The sequence below is a fragment of the Xyrauchen texanus genome, chromosome 8 (assembly GCF_025860055.1).
Source record: "Xyrauchen texanus isolate HMW12.3.18 chromosome 8, RBS_HiC_50CHRs, whole genome shotgun sequence".
Taxonomy (NCBI): Eukaryota; Metazoa; Chordata; class Actinopteri; order Cypriniformes; family Catostomidae; genus Xyrauchen; species Xyrauchen texanus.
This window is the reverse complement of record NC_068283.1, coordinates 4,091,320-4,104,270: the sequence shown is the minus strand read 5'-3', so window position 1 is coordinate 4,104,270 and position 12,951 is coordinate 4,091,320. Positions and strand designations below refer to the sequence as shown.

General features: G+C 38.8%; 1 protein-coding gene across 1 annotated transcript in view; it reads right to left on the bottom strand.

The window, feature by feature from the left end:
- The window catches only part of LOC127647414 (gastrula zinc finger protein XlCGF8.2DB-like), a 113,641-nt gene extending 107,355 nt beyond the window's left edge, over window positions 1-6,286 (bottom strand). Inside the window, exon 1 of the mRNA XM_052131629.1 lies at window positions 6,006-6,286. Within this exon, the coding sequence (XP_051987589.1) occupies window positions 6,006-6,087 (82 nt within the window). The 5' untranslated portion in view covers window positions 6,088-6,286. The remainder of the gene's footprint in view (window positions 1-6,005) is intronic.
- Window positions 6,287-12,951: the final 6,665 nt, after the last annotated feature.

Here is a 12,951-nt window from a genome sequence, read left to right as displayed (position 1 = left end):
TTATATATATATATATATATATATATATATATATATATATATATATATATATATATATATATATATATATATAATAAAAAAATCTGATAATTAAAATGCATTACATTCTTGTAGCAGAAGAGTTCATCATTGATAAGACAATATAAAAAGTGGCTTTAGAATACAATGTATTGCTTACTACCATATTATTGATCATAAGTAAATCATTGGCATACAGTTCACAGCAATCCATTTCACAAGTGAATTTGTCAATCAGTTGGAGATTTATTATGAGGGCTTGTTTAAGGACCCGTCAATGTATATCTGCATCAGATATTTTTTTTTTTAGAAACAAGCCAGGGGTATACATAGTACACAATACTACAGATATATATTACAATAATGCCAAGACATTATATTCATTACATAGTGCAATGGTTTTCAATGCTTTGGAGTTGTTGGCGGTACAAAGAGTATTTAAATAATATATAAAAATAAAAAAAATCTCCAAAATACTACAGCGTGGACACATTCTCAAAAAAAGGTGAGGGGCAGATTCATCTACAGCATTACATAAGGAGCAAAGTGAATCTATTTCAGGGAGCATGTTTCTTAAATAAAGATTGAAGGGTGGTGGGCTTCTCCCTTAGAGATAGGGTGAGGAGCTCAGTCATCCGTGAGGAGCTCGGAGTAGAGCCGCTGCTCCTTTGCGTCGAAAGGAGTCAGTTGAGGTGGTTTGGGCATCTGGTAAAGATGCCCCCTGGCCGCCTCCCTAGGGAGGTGTTTCAGGCACGTCCAGCTGGGAGGAGGTCTCGGGGAAGACCCAGGATTAGGTGGAAAGATTACATCTAAACACTGGACTGGGAATGCCTCGGGGTCCCCCAGTCAGAGCTGGTTAATGTGGCTCGGGATAGGGAAGTTTGGGGCCCCCTGCTGGAGCAGCTGCCCCACGACCCGACTTCGGATAAGCGGTTGAAGATGGATGGATGGATGGATGGGTAAAAACGGTGTAACAGTTTAAAGGACACCTCCTTAACCGGTAATTAAATATTTGTGAGGTAAAGACCATACGATAGGGTGACCACCTGGCTATTGCTCTGTTGCAGGTCAGCAGACCGGATTTTGCGGGACAATGCAGGACACGAGGAAGAGATAACTTACTATTATTGTACTAAATATAGATTTTATATTAGATGTATTTTTGCAGTGATTTTAAATGTTAATGACGGCGCTGTGAACGTCACTCAGTTTGGCATAAGGTTTACGATACAAACTCATTTAACTGCTCAGACCTACTCAATGTTAATATAATGAAGTGAAAATAATAATCTAATCGTTAAAAAGAACATTTCCAAATAAGCACATCAATTCCATTATTAAAGACTAGAAAGATTAAATGCGTTCTTACCGGATTTAGTGCATCTTGAATAAAAAAAAATTTGTCTGATCTGGCTGCTTTGAGTAGGACCTTCTCATTCATTATGACTGTAGAACTCCTGGCAGGTGTAGGTGTTCACTTTCACCAGGAGTTCACTTTTGATGAGGTCCACAGATGCTCAGTTCCTTGTCTCTGTCCACGCAGCGGTCATCAGTGAAAACACCCTCTCCACGAACGCGTTGGTGACAGGAATGCTCAAAGCCAAAGATATCAGAGCTATCATGTTTGGGGCACTGAAATGCTTCAGTAGAGCTGTCCATGAAACTTCGGTATCATACCCTGCACTCTCCTTTTTTAGGGTCACCTGTAACTGGTTTTTACCATGTATATATTTTCTCCAATTCTTTATTATATGAACAAAGACACTTTTTCTTCTCAGGAGCTCCGGATAGACCCAGTTTTTTCCCCAGTGTTTTCCCGCTCTGGCAAGAAAAAAAAGGCTGCGCTGCCCATGTTCAGTGTTTTCTTATTAACTTTTTTATAGTGATTTTGTAATTAAAGGACGATGAAATAAAATGATACAGAAATAATAATAAAGATAAAAAATTATACAGACAAAATTGAAATGCGGGACACTGCTTATAACTTGCGGGAAAAAGCTTCCAATTTCGGGACTGGTGGTCACCCTACCATACGACCTGTGTCAGACATGCTTGTGTCGCGTCTCGGGTGTGTTGCGTCATAAAAATAAAACGTTTAGGTCACTGTGTCGAGTTAAATATAGTTTAATACTCAATATTTAAACACATCTTAAGATCGCATTTGCGCTCCATCAAGTGTTTTGGACGCAAGAAATTGTTTTCTTCACTGTATAAACTGTGTGTTGCTCACACAGCTGAAATTTCAATTACTGCCCTCTGGAGTAAACAGGTGGTACTACAAGCTTGAATTTTTCAGTTAAGCATTGCGATTAAAGTGTGTTAATTTTTTTAACGCGTTAATTTTTGTCAAATGAATCACACGTTATTAACGTGTTAAATCAACAGCCCTAATATATATTTCACTTTCATTTAGTTTGGAGTGCAATTTGAAAGTTTTTTGTTTTTTAAAGAAATAAATTTAATTTTCGATGCAAACTCACAATAGCAAGAATATTCACAGATCCCTCTGCCATGTAATTGAATATTGCGATATATACATATATATATAGAGAGAGAGAGAGAGAGAGAGACAGAGAGAGAGAGAGAGAGAGAGAGAGAGAGAGAGAGAGAGAGAGAGAGAGAGTGTGAAGGAGGGAACAGGTGCCACTCTTTGTTCACACATGATGTATTTTCCCAGACAGCAAAATACCCGACAGGTAGAGAATGCACAGATGAAGTAGGTTCTTGCAACAGAGATGTTGACTAATGCACATAATTTTTTTCCAGTTTCATTTGAATTTTTTGTTAAAATAAATACAAAATAAAGTTCAAAGTTTGAAATCAAAGTGTCTTGCTTTATTGTGTAGGCTTAACCCTAACCCTGCTTAACAAAAATTACCCCATAGTACCAAGCGTTCAACCAGCTGTAATACAAATGTTCGTCAGTTTTCTGCGACCAACCGACCAATAGGTCTGTGTATCGAGTTCGATACATTTTAGGTACCGACCGAATTCCCTTTAAACAATCGAGTATCAAAAAATGTCTTGTCGTTCGGTACCAAATTTCAATACCTAAGGGGTTAATCTCATCAACATTAGTGATAAGCATGTAGCATGCTAGATGTGCCCAAATCTAAACGCGCCGGTGATTGGCTGCATTTAGGCATCAAGGAAAAATGCTAGTTTACACCGGTTATGCCCAGAGATGCGGCTCACACGTGAGGCTGTAGTGTGTATCCAACCCGCATAGATGTAAAAGATCAAAAGTGTGGCTACATTTCACCAGGCTCGAAGCCAACAACGCGCAATGCAATATTTGCGACAAGACAATTGCTGCCAAGACCGACAACACAACAAATCTGATGAAGCACTTGACAGTGCATGGAATAAACTCAAGAGCAGGAAGTTTTTCACTGCAAGAAGACCGAGCCGGTGCAGTCATCCTCTCAGTGACCTCCAGCCACAGAGCTTCCTTCAACATGCCCAAAACACGAGTCCTCCAAAACTACTGATGAATGCAGCGCCGCTTTGACTGGGACTCCGACAGGAAGATTAACGTTTAGCAAACAAACCAACAAAATAAATCAGCTAACTTGTAGTGGTACATGCTTGTATACTTGTTAAATTAACGTTTCTGTGCGTGGTGACATAGTCCTATAAACTGGGATCTACGTAACGTTAGATATTGTTTGGATGTATGGCTATAGATAGCTAAATCGATGCTAAAAATGCTTTAAGGTTGACAGTAACTGATCAATTTTAACTCACATTAAACTAGTTATATTTTTAAACCGTACTTATCCTTAGGGTCGGCTGAATTAACATTTTAGCTTTCTTGTTTTTTTCCTCTTCACATTAATGTTACAGCCTCTGCCCCTGCCGAAGCCTGGCATGAGGAGACCAGGCGGCTCAGGAAATGAGTCTTTGAGTCTGTAAAAAAACATTTTTTTGAGGTAATGTTTGCAATCTTGTTAAAACGGATTTCATAAAATTGGTATAAACAAAAAGTATCGTTTAGGAACTGGTATCGAAGTCAAGGTATCGGTATTGATACTGAAATGTTTTGAAGGATACCCAGCCCTACCGACCTATCAAAACTTGGTCGACCAAGACTCTTCTCTTCGACTAATGTTTGGTCGACTATTAGGGGGCAGCCCTAAAAGCGCCACAACAATATTTTACTATCTGAATTTTCTACTCGGAGCAATGTTCCTGTTGTTTCATACATAATCTGTAAGTCTCTGTTTTGATGACTTTGACAGTTTTGTGCACACAAAGTTTATAATTATTTTACATTTACATTTCTGCATTTGGCAGACGCTTTTTTTTTTTTGGCGACTTACAGTGCAATTATCACAGGGACAATCCCCCCGGAACAACCTGGAGTTAAGTGCCTTGCTCAAGGGCACAATGGTGGTGGCCGTGGGGTTCGAACCAGCGACCTTATTAACCTTATTTTTTGAATAGCCTGTCTGTTATCCTATTCAGGTGATGTACTTAGCATGTATAGACTATTATTAAAGAATGCATCTGATTGGTATCTTGTAGAAATTACTCCAGCCTAATTATACAGGGCTGCATTGACCGACTAGTCAATGCAGCCATGCAATATCTGTTTGCATCACAGAAATAGGATAAACAGTCGTTCAATAGTGATATTTATTAAATTAAACAACATAATTTGAATACTATTAATGGGTGAGAAAATGCAATCTACATGTGACATTTTTTTATGAAATGTCTCCAATTTCATCATCTTCAGCTGGCGATAGACTCCACTGAAAGACTTTCTTGTGACGCTCCACAATCCAGCTCAGTAGGTGGCAGTAATTCACCATAAACTAGATTGCCAACCGCCAATAAACATCACAAGAAGAAGAAATACTTTTTCTAGAAAATGTTTTAAACATAATAGTACATAAACAATTAACAGTACATAAATAAACACCAAATCAGTGTCAGAGTTGTTGTGTTCACTCGATAGCTGTATTGCATTGTCATCGATAGAGGACGACCAATAGTGGATTTTACCAATACAATAACTAAGTTGGGCAGTACCTGCTGATAACCGATTATTCAACCAATAGATTTTAAAATTGATACTGAATGAAAAAATAACACTCAAAGTAAAATAGTGCTGAACTTTATTACAAAAATAAACAGTAGCCTACTGACCGAATCATGAAAATGTGTTGTACATCATTAAGTGAAATAAATATATAAATATTAATATGAACTAATTTAATTTTAAAGTCAGCTGATTTTTAAATTGACATGGTTTCCTTAGTCCACAAGAGGGCGCAATATATACATAAACCATTCATCACTGATATATTATTGCATAGAATATTTCTATCCTGGCTGTTAAAAAAAGAGCATTTAATTTTCAACTAATGTGCATAAAATTATTAAATAAAAAGTTTTAGCCGGCCAATATTCTAAAATGTTGTCAAACATAAAATGAGGGGGAAAACGCCTCAATAGACAGTTCACATGGTGTTACTCTTGCACTGATTCCTACTACTCCAGACTAAAGACTAGATGTAGAAAATATTGTGGGTTAAATATCTAAAATTATAAGTACTACATAGATATCGAAAATATACTTTTTCCGATAATATCGATATCGTTTTATCAAGTGAAATCCAAACGATTGAAGAATATCAAAAGTAAAATACTGTAGGACAATTCAAATTTGTGATCATTGGATGCATTTTCAAAGTTGTTTTGATGGGGTAGATGGAGAATTTGCCCCCGGGTAAGATTTTATCTGTCTGTCATTATTCAGTTAATCAATTATTTAACTAAAATGTAAAAATGAATAATTAGATAGAAAATCTTTTAATTGCAGATTTTTATTATTTATTTATTTTTGTAATATAACAAAATGTAAACGTTGCGTCTTCGTTAGTTTAACACGGTTATTTGCCAGCTCCTCTGGTTTAATAACTACAGTCATGAAATGTGTTCAACTGTCTGAATGTAAAGAATGAAGAATGAACACCAACCTGTTTGTTCGTCAGTGTGTTCGGTTTTAATTCTGCATGCTTCTGGATAAGCCATATCTTCACTCTCCTCTTTAATAAACATCTTTACAACAGTGTCACACAGATTTCACTTGTTTCCTGGAGTTTTACTGCGTTACAGACAACTCGCAATTCTCCCGCCGAAAATAAACACTGGAAATAAAACTTGTGAAGTCACTGTAGAAATAAAACAGATTAAATCACTGTAGAAATAAAAGAGATGAAATCACAGATGAAAGTCACACATTCACTCTCATTCTTCTTGTTTTCTTCTTCTTCTTCTTCTTTGGGTTTTATGGCGGGTTGCGAACCAACTTAATTCCGCCACCGTCTGTGATGGAGTGTGAAGATAATGAAATCTACATTTCTCCCTATTCTCTATATCCTATATTTTAATCCACTGCTCCTAATAAATCTCATTATTGCATTCATTTGTTTCCCCACATTTGGAACATCATTTAAGATATTGCTTATTATGAATTCTTGACTTCCTAAGGTGTGTAATTCTTCCTTAAGACTCCTTTCTCTTTCATAAGCAGGACATACCACCAACAAATACTCTACTGTTTCCTCTATTGCACAAACCTCACATAAACCTGTATTATGTTTCCCTATGATGTTTAGAAGATTTGAATGTCCTGTTCTTAGATGTGTGAATATAACTTGTTCCAATCTACTTATATTATGAATGATTGTACCTTTTTAATGTTCCTTTGTACCTTATGATAATGTCTTCCTGTTAGACATGAATCCCAATAAGTCCATTTCTTATTGCATACTTCCAATACCAAATGTTTCCCTTCTGATCTGCTAAGTGAAATATTTATACTTGGTCCATCCATCCTTAATTATTATTTTGTCTGCTTCTTCATTGCCTTGAATTCCCACATGTGCTGGTACCCACATTAAATTAATTATTATTCCTATCTGTTTTAGACTGTATAATGTAATCATGATTTTTATTAAAATGTCACTTCTATTTGTTTGATTTGATTTTAAACTCATAAGAACAGCCATTGAGTCAGAACATATTATTACTTTATCTGCATAAATCCAACCTAGTGCCATTAAGATTGCTGTCATCTCTGCAGTGTATACAGATGTACCATCTGTTATTCTTCCAAACTTCCTTACTTCAAACCCTGGAACATAAAAAGCTGCCACTGTTCTTCCTGTTTCTTGGTTCTTTGAGCCATCTGTGAATACTTGAAGAAATTAATAATGCATGCTTTTTATTTATTGTTCAACCCCCCCTTTTTTTTTTATTAACTCCATCCCTTTTTTCCTTAATTCTTTCATGTAGCTTTAAATCAATTTCAGGTTGATCAATGTGGTATCGGAGGTATTGCAACTATTGGAGCAAATAACTTTGTATCATTTTCATTAGCCCATTTCTTTATTTTCCATGCAAAGCCTTTATCTGGTGTATTTATGGTTTCCCATCTTTCAGCAAGTACTCCTTTACTGGATGATCATTGTTTTGTCCCTGAAGATTAATCCAGTATGCCATAGCTAGTTTCTCTCTTCTTATATACGGTGCCATTTCTGATGTTTCCACCTGTAATGCTGCAATTGGTGTAGTTTTAACTGCTCCTAAAATGAGTCATAATGCTTTACCTTGCATTATATCTAGCTTCTTTAGCATCGTTGCAGATGCAGATTCATATACAATACAACCATAGCCTAGTACTGATCACATAAGTCCAACATATACAGTGCATCCGGAAAGTATTCACGGCGCTTCAATTTTTCCACATTTTGTTATGTTACAGCCTTATTCCAAAATGGATTCAATTAATTATTTTCCTCAAAATTCTACAAACAATTCCCCATAATGACACCGTGAAAGAAGTTTGTTTAAAATCTTTGCAAATTTATTAAAAATAAAAAACAAAAAATCACATGTACATAAGTATTCACAGCCTTTGCCATGACACTCAAAATTGAGCACAGGTGCATCCTGTTTCCACTGATCATCCTTGATGTTTCTACAACTTGATTGGAGTCCACCTGTGGTAAAATCAGTTGATTGGACATGATTTGGAAAAGCACACACCTGTCTATTTAAAGTCCCACAGTTAACAGTGCATGTCAGAGCACAAACCAAGCCATGAAGTCCAAGGAATTGTCTTTAGACATCTGAGACAGGATTATATCGAGTCACAGATCTGGGGAAGGGTACAGAAACATTTCTGCAGCATTGAAGGTCCCAATGAGCACAGTGGCCTCCATCATCTGTAAATGGAAGACATTTGGAACCTCCAAGTCTCTTCCTAAAGCTGGCCGCCCAGCCAAACTGAGTGATTGGGGGAGAAGGGCCTTAGTCAGGGAGGTGACAAGAACCCGATGGTCACTCTGACAGAGCTCCAGCATTGCTCTGTGAAGAGAGGAGAACATTCCAGAAGAACAACCATCTCTGCAGCACTCCACCAATCAGGCCTGCATGGTTGAGGGGCTAGCCGGAAGCCACTCTTCAGTAAAAGGCACATGACAACCTGCCTGGAGTTTGCCAAAAGGCACCTGAAGGACTCTCAGACCATGAGAAACAAAAGATTGAACTCTTTGGCCTGAATGGCAAGCATCATGTCTGGAGGAAACCAGGCACTGCTCATCTGGAGGAAACCAGGCACTGCTCATCACCAGATTGAACTCTTTGGCCTGAATGGCAAGCATCATGTCTGGAGGAAACCAGGCACTGCTCATCACCTGGCCAATACATCCTTACAGTGAAGCATGGTGGTGGCAGCATCATGCTGTGGATATGTTTTTCAGTGGCAAGAACTGGGAGACTAGTCAGGATCGAGGGAAAGATGAATGCAGCAATGTACAGAGACATCCTTGATGAAAACCTGCTCCAGAACGCTCTGGACCTCAGATTGGGGTGAAGGTTCATCTTCCAACAGGTCAACGACCCTAAGCACACAGCCAAGATAACAAAGGAGTGGCTATGGGACAACTCTGTGAATCTCCTTGAGTGGCCCAGCCAGAGCCCAGACTTGAACCCGATTGAACCTCTCTGGAGAGATCTGAAAATGGCTGTGCACCGACGCTCCCCATCCAACCTAATGGAACTTGAGAGGTCCTGCAAAGAAGAATGTGAGAAACTGCCCAAAAATAGGTGTGCCATGCTTGTGGGATCATACAAAAAAAGACTTAAGGCTGTAATTGGTGCTAAAGGTGCTTCAATAAAGTATTGAGCAAAGGCTGTGAATACTTAAGTACATGTGCTATTTTTTTTAAAAACAATTTATTTTGTTTTTTCTTTCTAATAAATTTGCAAAGATTTCAAACAAACTTCTTTCGTTGTCATTATGGGGTATTGTTTGTAGAATTGAGGAAAATTATTAATTTAATCAATTTTGGAATAAGGCTGTAACATAACAAAATGTGGAAAAAGTGAAGCGCTGTGAATACTTTCCAGATGCACTGTATCTCACTGATTGTTAGAGTAAGGCTGGATTAAGATGTCGTAAAAGTCAAAGAACTTTGCGAGAACCAAGTCATATAAACTCTTACACAGATGAGCATCTCCACCTGAGTCAACACATCCTGCTGAGCAAGGACCATAAAATGCAAATCTTTGCCCCCCTCTACCATCCTGTTTCCCTTCAGCTCATGACACCTTAAACTCACCTAAGATCTGTATGTAACAAAATATCATATCTGACATATACAAATAATGTGAAAAGGCATGTTTGATATCATTTAAAATGTCTCAGTGCTACTGGTATTTTCCCATGTTGATAAAATTAATGGTAACAAAGTTATAAGGTCTTTGCCAAATGCTGTATAATTCTGGAGGTCTGTCCCCAACCTTGCCTGTATGTTAATGAGGTATGAACTTCCAAACCTAACTGTTATGTTCTGCTTTATATTATTCAATAAAGTCACTCATGAACATTTGTGCTGCTAGCTCTGTGTGTTAGCAGGCTCTCTTTATTCATTTTTCTGGTCCCTTCCTTGTTGTTCATTACATGTAGCATCACTCAACAGGCAAGGCTATACTGCCTCCTTGTGGTTACTCAATAGAATGCCTATCGTTACATCCCCTTTCCAAAGTTATAAAACAAAGACATTGAACAGTTTAACTTAACTTTAAACTTTGCTTGCAATAAATCCTTACGAAAATGCAAAAGGTCAACATATTGCAAAGTACTCGTACCTCAAAGAAATAACAATAACAATAACACGGCACTCTACTTTAAACAACCATGTAAAGCCTCATATTTTTTCAATAAGTCTCTCAGGTGGTTTTCTAGGTCTAGTAGACCTTCTGATTGGTTCAGTCATTTGAGAGTCTGTGGTGTGAGGCTCAGCTTGGTGTGTATTTGGTGTATCACTTTGTTTTTTAGATTCAGCTTCACAGTGTATGTCAGTGTCCACATGAGTCTTTAACAGACTCCTCCTGTTTCTCCTAACTTTATGTCCATCCTCTGTTTCCACAATGTAAGATCTAGGTCCGACTTCACTGAGCACGGTCGCTTTTCTGTCCCAGCAATTAGGTCCCTCAATTCTCACAGTGTCCTTTTCACAAAGAGGCTCCAGACTTCTTGTAGCTCTGTCATAGGCCATTTTTTGTCTGATTTTGAGTCTCTTTTTGTTGTTAATCCAGTTGTTATTGTCTAGTCCTGGTTGCAATTGCGTGTAGTGTGGTGCGGAGCTTGCGATTCATAAGTAGCTCAGCAGGGGATGCTCCACACTCCAGAGGTGCAGCTCTGTAGCTTAGTAAAGCAAGGTGAGGATCAGTCTTACCGTCCTTGGCTTTCTTCAGTAGCCTCTTAACAATTTGTACTCCTTTTTCAGCCTGACCATTGGCTTGTGGGTACAATGGGCTTGAGGTAACATGTTTGAATCCGTAGTGCTTCGCAAACTCTTTAAACTCTCCACAATCATACTGCGGACCGCTGTCACTCACAACACATTGTGGGATTCCGTGTCTGGCAAAGAACCCTTTCATATGCACTATAACAGACTGTGCGGTGGTGTTGGAGAGTTGTGCAATCTCAGGGTAATTAGAGTAATAGTCTATAACAAGAAGATAGTCCTTGCCATGCAGATGAAATAAATCTGTGCCCACCTTTTGCCAAGGAGCATTGGGTTGTTCGGCCACCAGCATTGGCTCCTTGACTTGTTTGTAGTGGTGTCTGAGGCAGATGTCACATTTCACAATTATTTCCTCTATGTCTTTGTTGATACCTGGCCAGTAGATGGCTTCACGTGCTCTTCTCTTACATTTTTCCACTCCCAGGTGTCCTTCATGAAGACGCTGAAGCATGTCCTTGCGCATGGTCTGTGGGATAACAATCCTGTTCTTTCTCAGCAGGAGTCCTTTTGACATACACAGCTCTGCCCGCACCGGGAAAAACTGTGGGCACACTCCTTTTGACCAGCCGTTGTTCACACAGTGAGCCACTTTGAGCAGCATAGAGTCTACTGCTGTCTCCTTAACAATCTGCTGCAGCATGTTGTCTGTTGCAGGCAGTGTGGCAGTGACCATGTTGATGTGCGTTTCAATTTCTTCTGCTGCAGTGTTCTCAGCTGTGCCACTGTTGAGTTCTGGTGCTCTAGAAAGTGTGTCAGCAAGCACTATGTATTTACCTGGCGTGTATATTAGGTCAAAATCATAGCGCTGCAATGTCATCATCATCCGTTGGATTCTGGGCGACATGTCATTGAGATTCTTTTTACGGATTGATATGAGCAGTTTATGATCAGTTTCTGCTGTGAATATGGGCAGTCCATACACATAAGTGTGAAATTTCCCACACCCAAACACTAGGCCCAACGTCTCCTTCTCAATCTGAGCATAGCGTTTTTCAGTCTCAGTCATTGATCTTGATGCATATGCTACAGGTTGCCATTTTTCTTCGTTCATTTGTAGCAATACGGCTCCTAGTCCGTCTTTTGATGCATCAGTGGAGATTTTAATTGGTTTTGTTGGATCAAAGTAGGTTAAAACTGGTTCAGCAGTCACAGTTCTCTTCAGTTCTTTCCATTCTTTTTCATGTTTTGTTGTCCACTCAAATGCAACGTTGTGATGCAACAGTTCTCTGAGGCATTTAGTTTTTGAGGAGAGGTTGGGAATGAACTTACCCAGAAAATTAACCATCCCCATTGCTCGCAAAACTCCTTTTTTATCAGTTGGAGCCGGCATATTCAGTATGGCTTGCACTTTTGTGTTGTCTGGGAGCACGCCGTTTGTTGTGAGCTTGTCTCCCAAGAATGTCATTTGTCACTCCAACAAAACATTTCTCTCTTTTTAATTTTAGTCCGTACTTTTTCACTCTCTGTAACAGCTTCTCTAGTCTCTCATCATGTTGTTGTTTTGTGTTTCCCCAGACAACTAAGTCATCAATGTACACTCGTGTTCCTTCCAGACCCTCTATTATTGACTCCATAGCTCTGTGAAAAATCTCTGGCGCCGAATTGATGCCAAATGGAAGCCTCAGAAAACAGTAATGCCCAAACGGTGTGTTAAAGGTGGTGTACCTGCTGCTTTCTGGGTCCAGTTTCAGCTGCCAAAATCCATGCGAGGCATCTAATTTGCTGAAGTACTTTGCACCGGCCATGTCACTCAGGATTTCTTCTCGCTTGGGGATTTGATAATGTTCTCTTTTAATATTTTCATTCAAGTCTTTAGGATCTAGGCAGACACGTAACTCATTGGAGTTTCTTTTTTTAACACATGTGATGGAATTAACCCAGTCTGTGGGCTCTTCTACTCGTTCGATGACTCCCATCTGTGTCATTCTGTTCAGTTCCTTTTTAAGTTCTGCTTTAAGAGGGGCTGGCACTCTCCTTGGGGCATGCACCACAGGTTTAGCATCTTCTTTGAGCTGTACTTTGTACGTGTAAGGTAGTGTACCATGTCCTTTAAAGACAGACAAGTATTTGTTCACAATACTTTTACTACCTTCGCTTTGTGACA